At 37.4% G+C, this 22263-nt stretch overlaps 1 protein-coding gene across 2 annotated transcripts; it reads right to left on the reverse strand.

The window, feature by feature from the left end:
- Window positions 1-233: 233 nt before the first annotated feature.
- Window positions 234-20627, reverse strand: sh3d19 (SH3 domain containing 19). Of its 2 annotated transcripts, none has more exons than XM_042485630.1 (21): window positions 20458-20627; window positions 13039-13078; window positions 11558-11598; window positions 11252-11291; window positions 10822-10948; window positions 10093-10276; window positions 8398-9411; window positions 6649-6762; window positions 6295-6407; window positions 5313-5353; window positions 5015-5210; window positions 4852-4920; window positions 4580-4723; window positions 4402-4474; window positions 3324-3454; window positions 3171-3229; window positions 2849-3078; window positions 2013-2062; window positions 1668-1854; window positions 693-796; window positions 234-571 (listed from the first exon to the last, which is right to left on the reverse strand). In XM_042485630.1, exons 1-21 carry the CDS (start codon window positions 20540-20542, stop codon window positions 464-466), a joined length of 3150 nt encoding a protein of 1049 aa, XP_042341564.1. In that variant the 5' UTR covers window positions 20543-20627; the 3' UTR covers window positions 234-463. The 2 variants fall into 2 exon arrangements, with proteins under 2 accessions (XP_042341564.1, XP_042341563.1); XM_042485629.1 differs by having other exon boundaries at window positions 10093-10297; window positions 20458-20626.
- Window positions 20628-22263: the final 1636 nt, after the last annotated feature.

The following is a 22263-nucleotide window of genomic DNA, read 5'->3' on the forward strand; positions in this document are numbered from 1 at the left end:
GTGGTTTCTGAGTTAGTAATCAGAAACATTTTTATTCCCCTAAAGTGGTCTAACCTCTACTTGAACCTTACTCCACGTCATAAATAAACCAGGCTGTGAAGGGAAAATGGGCTGCCGTCAGTTAAAATGTATCAACTGATGAGGAATAAATGAGACAATCCACTAGATGGTGCAAATCTACAGTTGGTGAGGAATCCAAAACTGCTTGAGATTTAAAACCCAGTACATTTAAATTGCCAGTTTTACTCACGTTTATTTATAACCATGATAAATAATTCAGTTAACACTTCTTATTAATTTAACCAAGCAGATTAAAAAAAAGTTGCACTACTCTGAGATGAAATACTGCATTCCAGTTAAAGACAGTTCACTTCCACTGCTGAAAACATCCGTCCTCAGACCTCATTTGAGTTCTGGTCATCTAACAGTGTCCTTTGTTCGTCCTGACGGTCATGTGGCACTATCACAGTACTTGCAAATAGTTTTTAGGGACCAGGGCCCTTTTCCCTCTCAAATCACCCAGGAACCATTCTTCATCAACAGACTCCAGATCTGTTATAATGTCCCCAACCTGAGAAAAGAGGAAGAGCGAAAGAAGTTGTCTGAATGGCAGTGCTTTCAATAGATGTTTTTAATTTTTGAATTTATGCAATTTATAAATAGCAAATATATAAAAATATTTATCAGTAAACCTGCAGAGAGAGTTCCTCATCACAGTCTGAGGTGAAGCTGAACAAAGCTCTGCCTCTGACACCTGCAGCCGCCCCACTCTGCTGGTTGTTGGGCGACGGCTTGCCTATTAAAGAAGACATAAAATGAATTAATGAAAAATACTGATGCTGGCTGGTTAAACTGTCCATTTGTGCCAATTACAACTGAAATAATAAATAGATAAATCAATCAACAAAAAATTGGCAAATTTTTAATTATACAAGTACAAAAACCATACGATGCAAACTTCTAGCTACTTAATCGTGAGTATTTGGTGCTTTCTTTGATTTGTGAAATAGCAAACTGATTATCAGTGAGGTCAAACAAGCAATTTCAGCCAGACATCCCCTTCCGCTTTAGTAAAATTAAAGGGGCACTTTAACAAATCACTTGATCAATAGAGAAATTAATTGGCAAATGACTTAATAATGAAAATAATCATTGGTTGTAGCATGACAACCAATGACAATCGTTGCTGTTAAATGTACAACTTTACAATTATTAAGATAACCATTACATGTTTGAGTAATTGAATACCTTATTATCTTAATTTCTTACTGAACCCTTTTTTCATACATTTGTCTGAATCACAATAAGGTTAATTTCCAAGTACGTTTTCACTTACATGGTATTAGCTTTGATGTTTGATTCATATAATAAACATATTAAGAGGAAAAAAAGTAAAAGCAAAGCACTACAGCAGTCAAGAACATACATATAGAATCAAATAATTACAAGAAAAGATGAAAAAGATACTCTAAAATACTATAGCCTATCATAAATACTGACAATAAGGCTGTTTTAGAAAGAGAAAGTTTTCTGCTGAATGTGCCAAAATATTGATCAGGGTCTTTACTGACACCTTAACAATAAGTTAAATGATTGAACAGATTGATTTACAGTAAATAATAATGATCTTAAAGCAAAAACTTTGTGTTATCATTAGAACTTCATACCTGTGCAGCTCTCAACAAAAGACCTGGGGAATAAGCCCTCTCTGCTGTTGAGCCGGCCACGGCTCCACTCAGCATCGATGTGCTCAATGATCAGGATACGGTCGCCCTGCTGAAACGACAGGTCGTCATACGTACTCCCGGCAAAGTCATACAGAGCCACCACCCACTCCACACCGGGCTGAGACACCTACAGAGAGCCAGATGAGAGAGGAAATATTATATTTACGTCCACATGTCCAGTATTCAGGTGCAACCATCTTTTATCTCATATTTTTTGTTAATTTACAGAACACATTGGGTGTGACGTCATCCTTATCAATGTTTCCGTTTCTATAAATACATTACCTCAGCAGGTTTGGCAACCTCAGAGTGTGTGCTCAAAGGAGCAACCATGCCTGCGGAGAAAAAAATGGTGTACAGGTGACTAACAATGAAAATGATTAGACAATGCAATCAGGGAACAATATAAAAATAACAAACCTGTAGACACACTCCTGTTTTTGTCTCTGTGAATTAGTGGAGATTTGTGACCTGGAATGGGAGTTTACATGCTAAGTTTTAATACTAATTAAAAAATGTTTCTAATTTCAGTATTTGTATACTGTGTATATTTAAATTTGGGGTTTTGTAGGAAACAAAATAAAAAAACAACAAAAAAATTAATACATTTTTAGATTTTTAAGATTTAGTTTGTTCTGTCCAAGAAGCTAATTTAAAAGGCCTTTGAAAAAGCATTATACATTTCATAATGGGAAATAAAATTGTGACGTATATTCCTAATGATTTCCTAGGAAGGTTTCTGGTTTTATCTATGTGATCTGGTGCTAATTAAAGGGAAATCAGAGGCACCGTTATGTGACTGTACTTTTGGTTAAAGTTTAGTTGGCTATGTTGAGTTTAAAAGTACCTAATTATATAAAGAAACCTCCAGAAATTATAGTTCAACAGCTAACAGTAAAAATATGATTGGAGGAATTTGGAGGAACCTCAGTATTTTTAAACTCCCTTGTTGCATGAGTGTCCTGAGACCTTTTCTAAACAGCTCTTTAATGAAATCGAAACAGAGGCACAGATTCCTGACATGCCACGGAGGGAAATGCCAGCCAACATAATGGCAGCCAAATAAGCACGTAGAGAACAGAATGAATGGGTTTAGTCTCGGTGCTTCCAGATAATCTTACCAGGCAGTGCGATCCCAATGGACTGTCTCTTCTGCTGACTTTGGGGTAGAGGCAGCTCTTCAATGACCTCTACAAAGTTAAGAGGGAAGATACCAATTGAGTTGCCTTTCTGTCCTCGAGCCCACTCCTGTCCGACATACGCCTTCAGCTGGATCACATCCCCCTCAGAGAACGTCAGCTCATCACTGCTCTCGCCCTCAAAGTCGAACCTCGCCATACATCTCGGACCACTTAAGGGGAGTCAACAACATTTCAAATGTCACACTAGTTCATGAATCATTGAGGTAGTTTTTAACGGCAGTTTATGATGTAGAAATAGTACCTGACTGTTGCGGATGGTGGCTTGGGTTTCCGTTCAGGGAGAGGTTTTGGTGAATTTGACTAATTGGAGAAATAATAATGAAATTCTTAAATGTAGGGAAACTTTAACCACAGTAAAGGCACCATAAAGACGATTTTATTGGTTAAAACATACCAGGACTTTGACGTAATTGGCGGGAAAGAAACCAGTTGATCCCCTACATGTGCCTCTGTACCACTCACTGTCCACCTGCTCCACCTTGGTCACAACATCTCCTGCTCTCAGACCCAGCTCTCCTGGTCCCTCTGTGTGTGCAACACAAACAGCTGTTAATGGCTTCATACACATAATCTGAACACGCACAAAGCCTTCAAATCCAAAACAACCAATCACGGGAGGAATTTCAGTGAAACACTAACTTGGATTATTTTAAGACAGCCTGTATCTATTTTTTTTTTTTTTTTATTAACATGCGTTATATGAGCTTTATGCAACATTCAGAGCATTAATATAGTAGCAAGCAATCATTTGCTAAGATATAGTGGAGCTGATAACTTGGTCCTGACCCACGGTGGCAGAACAGCATCATTGTGGAAGGATAACGGAAAAATATTTTGGAAAATGACCCTCAGTTATACAGCTGAAATATACTGATATTAAATTTGGCATACAGGTGGATAAAAAAATGGGAAAATAACAATAGCTTGATAATTATGGCCAAACAATTTATCCACAGATGTAGACTTGTTAATGCCAGCCCACAATATGCATATTTGCATATTTACAAAAACACTCATATACAATTTTATGAATAGACCTGTGACTCATTTAATTGTTTTTCTTTTCTTTATTTTCTTTATTTTGATTTATATTCCATAAGAGATCTATGCTCAGTTTGTATTACTTGTACATCAACTTGATGTAATGGCCACAATTTGTTTCTAAATACATTTTTAAAAACCCCAGATATGCTCTGAGTGTTGCATACGGGAATTTTGATGTTTGGAGAGAGCCAGGCAAGCTGTTTTTCCTGCTTCCAGTCTTTATGTTAAAGTAAGCTAATTGCCTCAAGGCTCTTGCTTCACAAATAGGCCCTGTAACACAATGACATGGTATCAATCTGCTCCTCAAACTCTTGGCAAGAAATCAAATAATATTAATTTCAAACTATTCTTTTAATATATTGTCTTATTTTAGAGTTATTGTCTGAGCTCAAACAATAGCCGTTTGGTTTTAAAACTATCTGTGTCACCTGGATTGAAGTCATATATAGCCTGCACCTTCAGCTCATAACCAGCTCCACCTGAACCAGCTGGACCGGCATCCTGTCGGGAGAACAAGATACTTTAGGGTTAATGTATCAGAGCCCACTGGGCAACACAGTCTCAAGTATCAGACGTGTATTTACTCACAAATGAGGGACGAATTACCTGTGGCTTGGAGGAGTGTGAGGCTGAGGAAAGAGGATTTATGACCTTCATGCGAGACTTTTGGACTCTGCCTCTGGTGTCTCCGACTTGGCACTCAAATGTGTTGTGGTCAATCTCCTCTAGCAGCAGGAGCACTTCATTTTGCTATTTAAAAGATCAATAAAGATATTCAGTGTTACCGAATCAAGTCTATAGATCTCTTGGAGCTGTTTTAAAGAGATTGTAGGAATGAAACTAGAAGTGCATTTCTATGTAAGGCCAGTAAAAGACACCTGGAATGACAGTTCTCCTGTATTACTGCCGTTGTAGTCAATGGAAGCTATCCCATGAGGGAGTGGAAGCTGTTGAAAAAAAAACAAAAATGAAACAGGTGCCCATCAGGTGATATTTGAAGCATGATTACGAACTGTGGTCGTGCAGTGGGATCTCTCTCACAGTGTATTTGTTGTAGAGACGGTGGCCCGGCTTGGGCCTCGGAGGTAAGACCGGTCCTTTCCTGTGGGGTTTCTGTGCCTGGGGTTTAGGTGAAGCTTCCCATGATGCTGAATGGGATCTGGGTGGGGGAGGTCTTCCTGGGCCTGTTTTGGCTGGAGGTGGGCGAGGTGGGAGCATTTTGCTTGAACTCGGCCTCCTGAAGTGCAACACCATCAAGTTGGGTGACATCCTTGCAAACTGTACCCACACCATATGATATTTAAATTTTACCACTCGATTTTTTATCCACTTTACTCACCGGGGTGGTAACGATGCCTCTGTCCCAAACTGGAAAGACTCCTGGAAGAATCCCAATTGAACAGTTTTATTGTCACTTTAACTCACAGCACTGGGAACCATAGAAACCAGGCCACAATGCAAAGCATACAGCCACAGCTAGCTTCCACTGCAGGAAATGTGTTCATGGGACTACAACAGTTTCTTTGTTTGTAGAGCGCAGAGGAAATGAAGCAGGTGAGCTACACAACTGACAGACAAGATAAACCTGATTGAGAGAGACTTAATGTGCTAAAAATGTTTCATGTTGCAGTTTATAAGTAGATATTCGCACAGTGCAAACCCTTTTAATGAGACTTGAAAAGAATTATTCAAGTACCGGCTTAAAAATTGTGATAAACTTTCTCAAAGTAATGAGTTATTATGTCAGAATAACAAACTTTCTCAGAATGATGAGAAACTTTCTCAAAAATAGAGAAACTTTCTTTAAAATTATGAGAAACTCTCAAAAACTTAACTTAAAGTATACAATTAGTCAATCAAATAATGCAAAACTTTCTTAAAATAATGAGCCACTATGTCAAAATTAGAAACTTTCTCAAAATTACTTAGCATTTCAAAAAATGGGAAACCTCAAAATACTTTTGAGGTTAAGTTTGAATGTCAAAATGAGAAAATGTCTCAAAATGATGAGAAACTTTCTAAAAATTTAGTTAGTATCTCTGAAAAACACTTCCTCGAAAAGATATTAAAGTTTAAACTTAGTATGTCAAATTATTGAGAAAGGTTCTCAAAATAATAACGTAGTATTTTAAAACAAAGTGAAATGATACTGTTATGTTATGATACTTATTTTTGACATACTATGTCTTTTTTTTGTTTTTTTAGAAAAGGTTGATTTTATCATCACATCATATCACATTTGGGCTTTCACTTGAGGTGTTTAGAGGTTGTATTTGCAGAGTTTATAGGTTTGTGTTCATGCAGTGTGACACAAATCATACCTGGTGGGGGAGGGTGGACGTCTGGCTCTGTCTGTGGTTCACTGAGGTGTTCAGGGAGCCTACGGGCTTCTGAGCAGGTAGAGGGGGAGGACTGTCCTGAAAGTTATCTGAGACTGAGAAGAGATCTGTCTTTACAATGACACACTGAAAACATGCTCCAAATGTTTCCAAATTAGAAATACAGGACATATGACATCAGCAAACTATAAAATACAGTGTCTTTATAAGCATAATAAACATTGCATCTATAGCAATACAAAAGTGCAAACATCAAATATAACAATTGAACTTATTCTGACAATCACATATACTTCAACAATGATATAAAGTTTACTGCACATTAGAGAGACTCACATGAAGCAGATTTGCTGGGGACCCTGATGGTGGTTGGTCTCCGTGTCATACTTTGTCTTTTGAAAGAGACCCCACTGCTGTCCTCATTACGCTGAGGCTTGACCGAGATGTGATCTGAACAAAGAGACAGGTGACTTTTAAGCTGTGACCAAAGTGAGGCTGCTCAGAAGCCGTATAATGTCAACACAAACAGCCCTTTTAGTATTTCATTTGTAATCCAAAACAATGGTACTTTTTGCCAATTAAATCAACATTATTATCAATTTTGTTAATTGATTAGTCATTAAAGGAATAGTCTGAGGTTTTGGGAAATATATTAGAAGATAAATGCCACTCTCATCTCTAATAATGGGGCTAATGAGATGAGGTGGTTAGCCTATATCTTAGCATAAAGACTGGAGGCAGGGGGAAACAGCTAGCCTGGTCCTCTCCCAAGTTTAAAATACTACTAGAGACATCCAGAGACATCCAAAGCTTACAAATTAACACTCTGTATCTGACTGTTTAACCCATCTGTCAAATATATAAAAACAGGGATTTATAGCTCATGGAATTACAAGGATTTATGCCCTCTATCCTCCTATCTTTATTTAGGAAAACAATCTAATAATCCACCAAGCATGTCTGCGCACTGCAACCGTCACAAAATAGCCTAATAACAGCATTTAACTTGTAAAAAAATTACACTTTTTACGTTTGTATTTTACTTCATATTTGACAAGTAATATATTAGTAAGCTTAAGAGGTGTTATGTATTTTTGAATTTTGTCGAGAGCCAGGTTAGCTGTTAGCCCATGGCTCTGGTATGCTAAGCTAACCGGGCTATTCGTCCCAGATTGCAGCTCTGCAATGAATTCAGACATGAGAGTAGTTCCTTTTTCTTTTTTTTTTTAACAACCTGTTCTAACAAAATAATAAAATGCATAGACAAGTTTACCAAACTTCACCTTAAAATACCAAATATTTTCGAACTGCTAGCTAAAAATTAGCTTGCTTATATGCATTCCTGTTGGTTATTTGACTGTTGGTCAGACAGCAGGAGTTTAAGGCCCTGATAATGGGCATCTGCCATTATTTTATATGTTTATGGAGAAAAAAACTTAATTTCAAATATTTGATCTGATCAACAATATAGACTAATCAATAGAATACCTCAGTAATGAGTCCTAAAACCTGGAAATGAATAAGCATTTCAGCTCCTCCGGTTCCCTCTTCTTAAAGTCAGTGGTTTTTGTTGAATGGGTTTTTGGTTAGAAGTCTGAAATAAGGTCTGTGGTTAACGCAAGCTGAAGAGACTTTCACATTTTGTTCTGCAACATAAAATATGCCAGTAAATACCTAACTTGCGAAATTTGAAGCGTTTATGTGTCTTAAAAAAAGTGGCTGTGTTCGCTGAGTCACACCACACACAGCTTTACAGCATCATAGCATTAGCGAAGCGGCCGTAGTGTGGCTCCTTTTAGCCTAACAATATTTTAAATCCTAAAAGTGGAGTACAATTGTGAAGATTATCTTGCTGAACGTTTGTTTACCACAGAGTTTATTTTCTTCAGTAATCCAAAATCCTATAGAAAAATCCCATAGGCTTTTTGACGAGGGAACCAGGGCGACGTTAGCTTACGGGTTGGCCTACAGAAAAAGGTCATGCCTGGGGCACTCTATAATGAAAATATTCACGAGGGTGCAGTCTTACAAAGCAGTATTTTGTCTCACACAATATACAGCTTTTAATGAAAAAATGCCACTCACTTGTTGGACTCTCCACATACTCGTTCTCTGTGACCATGGAGGCTGAGTTGTGGTTGTTTATATTAAGGTTGGGTCTCAGAGGTTCTTTTACAGGCTTTGGTGGAGGCGTAGGGGGAACTGGAGTGTCCTCTTCATGGATGCTGTTGGCTCTGGTCAACACAGAGGGACGTGATCTTGGGATGGCTTTATCTTTGAATAAAGTCTCTAGTTCCTCTTTCACAACATCCACAGGTTTCTTTGGCCGCTGAGGTCTGGGGGCTGGTGTAGGGCTTTGGGAAACGTTTGTAGTTGATATATTTTGATAGTCATTTTCTACACTGGGATTTAATGGAGGTTTAGGAGCTACAGATGGTTTAGCAGCAACTAGAGGTTTGTTGGTTGCCTTCCTGGGCCGCGGTTCCGGTTTGACTGGCTCAACCACGTTTCCCTCCTCGATGCTAGCCTGGCTCTCAAAGGCCTGGATCCTGGCCCTGATGTTGCGTTGACTGTGGGATGAATTCATCTCGCCGTCAGCATCTTCACCTTTCAAGGCCTCGTCTGATTGGTTGACGTGTTCTTCACACTCGTTATCTGCACTAAACGCCTCCAGTAACTCCCTCAAATACTTATTGGAGGAGACATCCCCTGGATCAGAGTGAATATCGTCAAAATTTTCACTGAGCTTAACCAAAGCCTGATCTTTGGCCTCTTCTGTTATTGACTGCTTTCTGGATTTCGTTCGAGGAAGTGGAACGGGGCGTTGAGTGGGTTCTGAGTCTGAATTAGAGGGAGTAGCTTCGGCAGGGGCAGAGAGATGATTTGAAGGAATATCCCAGTGAACAGTGACAGATCTGCTGCAGGTGTGAGGGGAATCTGTTTGGTTCAGTTGCTTTAAATCTGACTTGGAGTCACTTTTGTCCCCAGTGTTTGTGGATACTGCAGTATTTGTTCCAACCTTCTCGTTGGTGGGTATTTCAGTAACTTTATCCGCTGGTTTTGGCAGGGATGGACGTGGTGGTTTTTTTGGCGTTTTACCTGAAAGGAAATGCAGCCATTAAGAAAGGAGAAGTTCAGTGCACATTTACACCCCTAATGATTCTGATATGTCTCACCTGCTGTGTTGGAATGTAACTAAGTAAATTTACTCAAGTTCTGTACTTAAATACAAATTTCAGGTACATGTACTTTACTTGAGTATTTTCCTTAAATCCTACTTTATGCTTTTACTCCACTACATTTCAGATGGAACTATTGTACTTTTTACCTCACTACATTTATGATAAACACTTTTCTTTTCTTCAATTTTATTGAGTTTTTTTTTTGTTTCTTTTTTTTTGAATAGTTGATATTTTTGAATGTTTTTTAATTTATTTTCTGAATTGGGTATTTTGCCAAAAGTTTTTAATCAACACTTAAGTCATTTTCTTTTCTTTATTTTTTCTTTTTTTTAAATAGTTTTGAGTGTTTTTAGTTGCAACTATTCTAATAAACATTTAAGTCATTTCCTTTTTTCTGATATTTTTTAATTTTAGGGGGTGTTTTTTCTGAATTGGGTACTTTTACTTTTCAAACTTTAAGTACATTTTCCTAATTATACTTACTTTACTTAAGTAGCATTTTTAATGCAGGACTTCTACTTTTAAGAGAGTATTTTCACAGGGTGGTATTAGTAGCTACTTTTACTTCAGTCAAGGGACTGAATACTTCTCTGCTCACCTGCAGGTCTTTTTCCTGCTGGCTGTGGAGCAGCACCGCACTGTGGGACAGGGTCACTCACAGGGTCACTCAGAGGGTCACTCAGAGGGTCAGTCTGCGTGGCACTTGTGGTGGTGCAGGGGGTCCTGCGGGGGGCTGCAGTGGGCTTGACAGTGTGTTCTTCCTGTGTCTTCTCTTGAATCACCTGGTCATAGGATGGTGGGGGCTGAGTCATGAAAAAGAGAGGGATTCACACAGCCGCACACATTATTTTCTCATACACTACAGCTGCTGTTGAGGATTCTGAGGTTACATTAGGGTTATAACAAATTTAGTTAGTTTATATTCTAGAAATTAAAAAAACTAGTGCATATTTTTAGGCTGCATCCAGACTTTTTTTGATAAAATATGTTTAATTTCTACAAGCTATTTTTGGTCAACAAATTTCTAAAGTTCATTCTTGGCAGTGCAAAGAAGGGTCTTGAAATGATATCTAGACCTTCATGTTTTTCGTGGAAAATAAAATTAAAACTCTTTCTGAAAAGGGGAATTTCAAGCTACTGCACCTATAACTCATGACTTGTAGTAGACAATTTTGTGCTCTGTTTATGTTAAGTGTTTTTTATTGTTGTTCAGCACCAAACCATAGCCATAAAACACTTTATCCTAGCAGGTCTGGAGAACCAAGCATGTTAACTAATGAAAAAACAACCAAATGAAATCAAACGCCATCAGTCTGACGAGGCCTACCTGTGAAACAGCCTGGATGCCTGCAGACCAGCTGGACTGAGGAGGACGGGGGAAAAGCCCGGAGGCTCCTGAGAACCAGGTGTTACTGGCCAATGGTTCTGCTGAAACAATGGTGATCTCTGGTCGCCTGAAATACAAACCACACAAATCTATCACACCAATTCATTGCACCAAAATACATCACCAGATTATACATTTTCAGATGATTAATTTCTTGTTGCTAACTTTTTTTCTGTCCTAGACTTGGTGGAAAAGTGCACCATAGTAGAAGTGCACTTATTGGCGTTATTTGCAAAGCAACTTGCAAAAAAATGATTTAATCACAGTCATCTATTTCAAACTGCATCAATGAAAAGCTAAATGCCAGATCCAGAAATAGACATCAGCAGTATTTTTAAAGTTCTATACTCTAGAAATTTGTTTACATTACCTTCTTTCTCTGGTTTGGTCGCTCTGAGAGTTTGTTCTTGCTGAAAGAAGAAAGATGATGTTACATATGTGTTATAAATTTTTCTTAGCAAATCTGAATGGAAATCATTAAAATTTCACTTCCATCTGTATCGTCACTTTTCTGGTGAAAGAAATTTTGTTCATCCTGAAAAAGTTACCATCCCCCATCATGATACACAATTCTGATTAAGGTCTTTCATTTTCTACATAAAAGCATCTTAACTGAATTAATCCTGCTTCTACAGGATCTAAAAATGTCGCTGAAGCTCAGTTTTTGCAAACTTACTCCGTTTGATAGCAGCTCGTAGAGAAGACAGGGGCCCTTGGCTGAAGAGAGAGCAGAACAGGAAGTTCATTTATCATTAAGGTGTGGGACCCATAACAGGTGCATGCCTTTGTGGTGACTCTGTTCTTTAAAGGAAATCTCTTCACTCGCCCCTGAGCAACATCAAACAATATCCCTGTTGCTACTTCATACTGCTGATGCCACATTATACAAAAATAAAGCATACACCTAACTTTTAATTAAAAAAAGACAATAAAAAATGGAGAAAAATGATAATACATTGAAAAATTAAGAATTGTACAAAGACAGGTAAAAAGAATAAAAAGGAAAATGAAATTGAAACAATAAAAGGAAAAGATATAAAAATGATTTCAGATTACAGTGTCTACAGATTCATAATATAACACAAGAAGATAAATATAGTGACCAAACTGCATTAAAATCACTAGAAATTAATAATGAAAACTATATGAATGGTAGAAATGGCTTGGATGCTGTTTATATCTTACTAAATGCAGACAGCGCTAGTTCTAATAGTTATGGTTAAATTAAGGGAATGGCTTTATGGTTTTATTTAGGTAAGAATTTTTTCAATCCTCTCCTGTACTATTCAACAAATGATTGATAATTCAAGGATTTTTTTATGTCACCAAACATACCTCTGTTATTGTAAAAGGCGACAACTTTCAGCTTTACACGAACAAGAATAACATCCAACAATGCTCATGTGCTCAGTTAAAATCCACATGGCTTACAAAAACATGAAAGGTACCACTTCTCGGTAAACACAGCACATATGACTCTCCTCTACTCGACACCTTGTGTCCACACAAAAGGCAAACATATCCTCAGGCTGTTCCCTCTCAAAGGGTGAAGATTATTTTATAATCCTTAAATTGCATCATTTTATCGCAGCAAAATTATACCCATAAGATCCCATGTCTTTATGCTTTCAAAAGTGAAGAGATTGTGATTTTGCTGACAGGAAGGTCTCCTGACAGTGGAGGCAGGCGCATCATTAACACACATCCTGCTCATTAAGGGCCGACTGTAGGAGAGTGATGTAAACTATCTGGGGAACAATCCTCACCCTCGTCTCATCACCTTGAGGTTTATTTCATTGATTAGCTGAGCTGATAAACACAAGGATCTTAATGCCATCCTGTGTGATCTAAAATGCGTTTTAAGTAGGTTTCCAGATCTGTATGAGGTCTACAACTTCCCTTAATGTCTGTAAACAACAACTATAAAAAGCAGCATGACGTGTTTGTCCCCATGTTGACCTTGTGTTCGTCAGTGAGGATAGATCAGTGCATTGTTTGCTCCATTCACAACCTCACCAGCATCAGCAGATCTGACTGTTAAAGGGAAAGTGCCCTGTTCCCAGCAACAGAGATCCCAAACTTAACAACTGTTAGTGGATCTACAACCTTTGGTTGCAATGCACAAAGAAAAGAAGGGCTGAAGGAAGAATGACACACCTTGAATGTAAATGATCTGTCTTGGTTCTTTCAGGATTATCTGTAGAGGAAAACAGAAAAGTGCAGGGTTTTAAAATGATGTGTAGCAACAAAGATAACAATCCGGCACTTATCAGCATCAGTGTCATGAAGGTGATACCACTTCAAAGTGCAGTTTGTTAAAGGAGCGGGAATATAGAATTTGCAAATACTTGGCACTCGGCTTTTTTAGCATCAGGATTGTAGATAAAAAATTCTCTATCACAGAATGTGTAGTGCAATATTAATATATATCGTAACACAATACATTCATAGTATGTTAAGGGATCAAAATAAGTCCAATAAGTGAAATATCTGACATATCAGGACATCACACTGATGTAAAAATTGCGCTAAAATCTGATATGACCATAAAGCAGTCTTTTTTTGGTTTGCTACATTGCCCACTATGACCAGATATATCCAGAAGTTGAATGTTTATATTGTCTCATGGTATATCCATACTCTGTTAGTCCCAGGACTGTGACACAGCTTTCAGCATTATGGTTGTTTGAATGTGTTCATAACCATCCTAAATAAAAAGCTTACTCTATTTGAAGTGTCACTTGTCCTTCATTATTCTCTAATTTTAGTGAATTGCAGCAGGACAGTGAGCCCAAATACAAGGCAACCGAAGACTTTAATGTCAATGCAGCTGCCAGTTGTGTGTTTCACTTTCTGAGGAACATTACCTGAGGGCAAAAATATGCAGTGCAGTGCAGGATTAGCAAAGTATTAGCAGGAATGATATCAAATGTCTGTTGTTGTGTGTTGGTTCTAAACTTCAGAAATGCATTGAGAGAGAGGACTAGCAAATAAATATAAAAAATAACTATGATTTGATCTTAGCCCCTTAAATTTAGGGCCTCAAAATACCTTCAAATAAAAGCTGAGAGTCAGAACTTTAAAGCGAGTCTGCGTAACCTTTGCTGAGCGGCGGTCACTGTGGCCACAACAAGCAACCATGATGCTGAAAGCTCGAACATACCGTGACATTAGCAGAAGTAGAGAGGAGACATAAGGTCAGCAGACAGAATTAGTATTGTCTATTGATAATGTGCTAACATTAACCATCATAAGCTACCAGTCAAGTAAGGCTGTAGCAAGGGTGAATATTTGGGTGCGTTTCAATTCAATTTCTCCTTTTTAAGAAGAACAATGTCATCTTTTAAAAGCTACTTATTCTCACGTTAGGTCATTGTTTCATTTCAGTTACTACTTGCTGCTACTTACGGAAAAAACTTGATGAAGGAGAAATACAAGAACCATAACCTAACCAGCAGGACCAGCAATTAAATCTCGATGAACCAGTTAGATCAAAGTAATGTATCTAAATTTACAAAGAAGCGGTGGTTACTTATCATGCCATCATGAGAAACGCTATACATTTCCTCATTTTTACATTTCATTCATTTTCATTTAATATAGTCTATTACACGTAATACAGTAGAACATTAACTGTACTGTAACAAATAGGCAAAATAATCAAATGTTTATAAACATAACTGCACTGATCATCTTCTTAAAAGAATGGCCAAAAGATATTGTGTTGTGTTAATGTGTCTCTGTAACAATAACGGAGGAATAGGGCCACTGAAACAGATTTACATTATGTTAGTTAAGAGGAAAGTCAGCATAAAAATAAAATGAATGCAGGAAAGGAATAAAAAAAATCAACAGAACACTGAAAATTAAGTGCCTGACACTCAAAATGTCCTGGAGGAGGACCCCCCCAGCCCCTCATTTCATGTGTTGTACTCTCCATAGCCTTGCTCAGCTAAAGTGATATTAAGTGGTACTTTTCTGCTTTAACACAATACACTTAGTTCTATTATTTCTTGTATCTACTGTTTTCACATTAAATTTGATTCCACATTAAAGTCCATTAGTTAACAGCTTGTATAAAAAGCAATATCAGCAACGCAAACAATCTAATCTAATCAAAAGTACCTGTTTCCTTGTATTTGACAGTAAATATTTGTGACAGAATATTAAAGGAAAAACACAAGCTGTGGTTGCAGTCAGCATTGTTGTGACTGCCTCCAGCCTGAAATCAGCACCTTGTTGGCAGTCAAATCCACCTGTCACACCTGTTACTTGTTATCTATTAGAGCCACAGTGCTGCTGCCTCAAGTTACATTTTAACACCGTGTGAGTAGAAAGTTTTTGCACAGAAAGAAGTGTTTTAGCAACTGGCAGACAAAGTGTTACGCTCTGTTACTCCACACACACATGTCACCATTTCCTTGTCAATATGCACTCTGAATACATGATATAATAGCACAGTACTCTGGTTAATTTTACTTTCACTTATTCATGTGATGTGTTGTTGCCCTCTTCTATATAATACAAAGCAGTGATGCCCGTACCTGTGAGGAATCAATATGAAATCTTCTGCATCAAAGGAATAAATCCACCAGGATCCTCCCTCCTGGTCTATCGAGTGAGTGTCTGAGCATGACGGAAAGCTTGAAGCCAGCAGCCGTCACACACCCACAGACAACAGAAAAGAGAGGGAGGGCCCTGTGATACCTCAGCTCTCCTGTGTTTACTTGGCCAATCTCATGAACTGGAATGTAGTCATTCAGGAAGTCGTGGCTGTGCTGCACGACACTGTACCGTCACTGTCTTTTTCCCACAGAGTAAAAGGTCACGGGCCTATTCAGGACACTCTGTGCCACTCGTAACTGGCATTATAGTCTAAAGGTACTGCAATAATTAACCTCAGCAGGTTTTATTGTACGTCTGCAGAGTCATAAAATCACAGTTCAGTTTGTTTGGCTGATAATTCAAATGATACAAATCAATAAACTAATCAAAATTTACATATATAACATATTTCATCCTGGTTAGCATAGCTCAAATTACTTTACCGGGGAGTAAAACTGAAAAAAAAAAAATACTGCAAGAATACAAAATAATAACTGAATCAATTGTGACAGAGAAAATACTGTATATGCGGAATTCTGTTGTAAAACAAGTAAATGAACTTGATAAAAAGTATGAAGAAATATGACAAATAAAAAAAAAATCTACAAATTATTAAGACAAGATTTAAATTCAATCATTCATGATTGGAGAAACACTCAGCCCTGCATCTAGCTCCTTACATTAAAAAATGGCAAAATTTGAAGATATTCTCTGATGCTTTGGGCAGCTGCTCAAAGCACCGGAGGAGCCCTCTTGGTCCAATCATTAAAAGCATTTCAGATATGTTGTCTATCAGCTCAGATGCCAGAATAAAATGTTGGCATTGTACATTTCTGCAAACCATGAATTTATTAAAACATTTCATACATATCATGTAGTTCAGATTACATGCATATGACCATATTATATGGTATGGCAAATAAAAACTTTGTATGCCAAATGCAGTTTGCCATAAAAATACCAGGATGTTCTTTTACATCCGGTCGGATTTTGCAGTATGCATGCCAGCATGCTTTTGTGGCTCCTCTGACCCACAATCTTCTGTGCGGCAGATACATCATGCACACTGAGCCGAAAATAGATGAGAGCTTGTAGACAGCTGATTGACAGCTGACTCGAACGGTAAAAACAGGAATATTAATCAAGCACACAAAATAATCATAAAGATTACCAACAACAAAAAATGAAAATAATGATAGAGAAAAGCACGTGTAGGCTAATTTTAGGCTAATTTTATTATTATAATTATTTTATTATTTTTATTTCCGTGAATATCAAATGTCAGAATCTATGATGTATGCAGCTTAAAAGTTAGACACTGCAAAGTAACAACAGCAGAACTCTCTGGGTTGATCTCCATCTCAAACAGACTGGGTGAAAGGCATTTTGTTTGGTCTCCATGGTAACAAACATATGAACAGGAGGGTCAAAGTTCAGGGCGCAGCGTTATGAAGGGGTAGTATGTCCCGATATGTGTACATGCAATAGTATGTACTTTGTGAGGGCACCCATAGTAACTAAAAAGAAAAAGAAAAACTTTGTTATTTGAAACACACCCTGAGTTTCACATCAGGTGAAGGACGGATGGCAAATGGTGTGACACCAAAGCGAGACAGCTGTCAAGCAGTGGGGTTAATGCACTTTCACGATCCATTAAAAATGATAAATAAACGATTTTGTGATATTCCACACATGAATCCTATAGTTGAATTGAGGATTGCTGATTGCAACCAGCTGAAACTTCTCCTGGTTAGAATTCCTTCAGTGTTCATAGTTCAGGAGGTTTTTACTGGTAGCCGAATTATCCACAGAGGTCTCTTCCTCTTCAAATCAAATAGACCAGGTGATTTAATTCAGACGACAGGCCACTACCCCAGTATCTGCGAATGTGTGCTCACTTTTTCTACTTATATAACTTAAGATACAGATGTTGAGGAGGCTTTTTACTGGTGCTCCACAGAGGTCTTTTCCTTTCCAAAACAAATGGACCCAGTCATTTAAACCAGCAAAAACACAGAATAAAGCAGTTTCACATTTTAAAAAATGTGTTTTTTCAACAATGCTTGCCACAGAGGGGAATTGTTTACTTTCAATGTAATTTACCATCTACAGGCTTTCAAACATTCAACTTAGAGAAAATGGAAAACCCTGCCAGTTTTGTTGGTGAAACTCTATATCACTTTGTAAGGATTTGGATTGTGTTTTTAATCTGTAAACATCCCTTGGTTTCTGTGGGTCAGTGACACATGAAAGACACCACAAACACACAAGAAAGCTGCTGAGGTCAGCAGGAAAGGACTCCCTTCACAGCCGCGCTCTCACTTGAACACATGCTGACATTACTCAGCACAGCGGCAGCAGTCGCAGAGCAGCTGGTGAAACGGCTGGCAACAAAGACAAAGAAAGAAACACAATCTGCCTCTAAGTGTCACACAACACCAACACCAGAACCTCACAGTACTGAAGTCAGAGGCGGCTAAACGTCTGAGGTTTAGGCTTTATATCTTTCTACAACTTTGGCTAAAGTCTCCAGCATGGGTTACTGATTCAGTTACACATCATAGTGAGGTTATATTCAATATTGAAACCAAACAACATTTGATTGTGCAAAACAGATTCACCTTCACTTACAAACAAGTGGTGTCATGACGCAGTTTTAGCAGCTGATGTGGACCTTCAGTCAGAGAAGATTAGATGTTGTCAAGGCAGACGAGTGATTCACAGTGGAAACTACCTGAAATTGTTCCTGACCTGTATTTATAAAGCTGAGGTATGATGGTGGTATGCATTGTATTAACACATTATTCTGAAAGGATGGAAACTGCATCAAGTATGGACAAGTCCAGCTTGTTCATGACACAGCAGCTTGCCTGGCATTCCCATGCAGACAGCTGGTGGGGTCAGGGTGTGGCTGGGTGGGGGTGTGTTGTCTGAGCTGACACACTGGCTGCAGAAAGCTGGGCAGGGCACGGGGGGGTCGAGAAAGTGAAAAATCAGGAGGAACAAAGACATAAAGGGGGAATTATAACTAAGACCTGAGACAGTTTCAGTATTCGTATGTGAAAATGAATGTTTGTTCATAAAATAATAGGCTGAAAACTGACACAACAATTCTGTAAACAAGCCAACATTTAAAGGAACAACAGATTTGTTTCCTTTAAGTGACACATGTTGCTGTGAGGTGTGTGGACCGAAGTGTCTATAACCACTGGGTGAGGTTAGTGTACTGTTACTGTAATAAGGTGACAGACAGGTTTTCATCTCTGTTCCGTGTGGTGACTGTTGCTGCCAGCTTTTTAACTATTACAGACACACAAATATCATTTTCTGAGAAATCCATCAGTGGCTGATATTAATGACGTTTTCACTTCATGGAGAACTCACTGATAAAATGACACAAAAGTAAATATTGTGCTGTCAATCCATTGCTAATCAGGTTGTTTATGACTGAAGGTGAACTGGTTGTCATTTTAGCAATTTAACCAAATGGAAACAAAGTGTCCTTTATTGTTTTTGTCTTCAATGTACAAAAATGCCTTTGAGCTTAAGCGTTTTTAGTTTAAATCCACTCCGGAGACCAAAAAATGATAATCAGCCTCATTGCTTCAAACTGTGTTAGAGGTTTGTGTCTCATGGCAACTGAAGGAGAACCAGAAACATCCCAGCACAGATATTAACATACTTTAGAGATATTAAAATGTATAATATTTTAAAAAACAAGTTGGTTTATACAATATATTAACCCATATCAAACAGATATTCTAACATTTAAAAAATGTATGTATAGACTGTAGTCAGTTGTTTGTCTGTTTGAACAGCTTCTGATTACAAAAACGTAATTAAGAAGTTAAAGGGACATACAGGGTGTATTATTGCATGCTAGGCTATTATCCTATCTACAAATCATTCATACTTTACATATTTACTGTTCGATAATTAATGCTTGATGTGTTTTTCCTTCTGTTAGTTTCCACTGATTTCCGCATGCACGTGAAAATCAAACACCAAACTTTTGCTATCATGTTCCCACACAACAATTATGTCACTGATAAAAGTGAATGCAGACTTGATGTCTTAAAATTAAGGAGTTTGTTAAGTGCTTTTCCTTTTGGTACATAAATACATAAAAAGCAATGGCTGCTTGGGATGGTTGGAAAGTATACACCCACAGTTAAATGATCAGCTGAGATGTACAATAAAAAGTGATTTGCAGCCAAGTAAATTAGTGAAAGCATGCAAAACCAAGTTCTTCTAACCCTGAAACACCTGGATGTACCTCAGTTTTCTTGTGCTGCATTCAGATGCCTTTGACTAAAACATGAGAAAAATCATTTAATTTCTTTCAAAAACACAGAAAAGAATAAAAAGAACAATTTGGCAAGAAATGTCCTGCAAATTAAAAAAAAAAGGAAAAAAAACAACAAACAAAAAAAAACCCAAAACAAAACACAAAATAAGTAAAAGGTGACTATTAGATTAAAAATAAGGGAAATGTCCAGAAAACTAGCTTTCTAAACATCTGGCTTATAAAAAAAAGAAAACACACACATATAAATATATGCACACACACACACACACACACACACACACACACACAAATATATAATTTAAAATAAAAATATAATTTAAAATAATATGTGATTATTTTCAGGTAATTTTGTTATAACGTTTCACAAATTTCTTGCTAATGTTTAGGCCATTTCGCTTTGTCCTAATGTTTTCGAAAGAAATCAAACTAATTTGCTCAGGTTTCAAAGGGTTAAAACAATGATCCAACTCACTGCACTGTCAGTCTGAAAACGCAGGCTGATAAATCTGTCTCTCCGCTCTCAAAAATCTAAATGCTATGCTCCATTTAGACAGCAAACTATGAACTGACACCATATTTTTTTTTAAAAAAAAAAAAAACTCCGTTAGATGATTCAGGAAACGGGTCGGGTTGTCAGCCTGTTACATTCCCAACAGTGCTACCTGTTGCCTGGCTCCTGCTCCGGACGTCCCGCAGATCTCTGCGCTCCCCCTCCTCCTCCTCCTCTTCACGCCGGGATTCAGCCATCGAGATTTAAAACAATGTAGGACTAAAATAAATAAATAAATAAAATGTACGAGAACTCTTTAGAAATGTGGCTAGCTCATCGGTCAACACGGTCAGTGAAACATGGGTTAGTTAGTTCGTGTCCACTGGAAGTTTCAGTGAGTCTGTCCTCAGCTCTGTCTCTCTCTGCTGTGGGCGGAGGTGGTGCCACTCACCGTCAGGACCCCAACAGCCAACACACTCACACACACTCACACACACACTCACACACACACACTCACACACACACACACACACACTCACTCACACACTCACACACAGCGTGGACATGTTCAGTCACAGCAGGAATAACACGCTAATATGATCCCGTTAGGATGGGTGAATAGGTTGAATTTGATGATTTTGTATTATTATATCTTAAATATTTTACGGTTGTATCTATATGATTTATTTTGTTTATTGTAGCCTACACGTTTTGAAATTTCCTTTTTTTATGTAAATTTATTTTTTCAGTTTTTTTTTATTTCTTATATACAATAGACTTTGTAATTGTAAATGAAAAATGCAAATCTGTTTGACTAACAACAAACAAATGGCAAAAATATCGTCTCTGGCAACTGGAACAAGTGTAAAATCAAATTATTATTAATGATGACGATGATAATTAGTACTGAATAATAATAATAATAATAATAATAATAATAATAATAATAATAATAATAATAATAATAATAGAGATAAACCTTGTCTATAAGTTTCTCTTTTATCAACAGCATTGTGTTCTTTGCATGGGTTTTTCCATTTCATGCTACTTTGTGCCAATACTTTGACTCTACTATATCTAACAGATAAATAATGCATTTTTTCCCTCACTACATTTATTTTTTTTTTTTTATAGCTTTTAGTTACTAATTGCTTTTGCAAACTTTTAAATGCAGGCTTTTAACTCGTATAACATTTTTTTTTACACATTGCTCCTTTTACTTGACCCAATTATCTAAATAGTCTACTATTTCACAGCTCATGAACTGTTCGTAAACACTTCCTTTAAATGGAGAGATGCACTATTGAAAAAAAAATGCAATTAAATTACTTTTCCACGAGATGTCGCTACAGAACTGGCCACATTCTTGCCTGTAAACAAACGCTGAAGTCTGTAGGTCCCCAAAATCAGGTTATTTACTGAAAGCAACTTCAGACTTTATTGAGGACATTACAAGTTTTAGACTTACTAGTCTCTGACTTTGAGAGAGAGTGACTCGTGCACATATTGATTGAACTTTTCTAGGACATGGAAATAACATATTAGGATTCTTGATTTTGGTAGTATTGCCCTATAATCAGTGTTTTAATGGTAAGTAATAAAAAATTTGTTACAGTACTTAAGTATTTTTGGGCATATCTGTAGTTTAAGTGAGTTTCTTTTTTTTTTTTCTTTCAACTTTCACTTGTACTCCACTACAATTACTAAATAAAATGTTAACTTTTACTACACTACATTTACTCTAAGTACAGGGCAGGAACTGAGGAAGGAAGGGGGAGGAGGGATGGGTCGACGAGTGGGAGGAGAATAGAAAAATTGATTTTATTCTTTAAATCCTTTAAGTTGTGAAAAACGTTGAATTTCTTCAAGCTTAATGTAGGCTGTATTTTTTAAGGTGGTGGTGTAAATCCTATGAAAAAATACTGAAAAAATGTTTTGTCTGCTACTTTTTTATTATAAGCATTTACTTGTACTTTAA

Source organism: Plectropomus leopardus, chromosome 4 (assembly GCF_008729295.1).
Source record: "Plectropomus leopardus isolate mb chromosome 4, YSFRI_Pleo_2.0, whole genome shotgun sequence".
NCBI lineage: Eukaryota > Metazoa > Chordata > Actinopteri > Perciformes > Serranidae > Plectropomus > Plectropomus leopardus.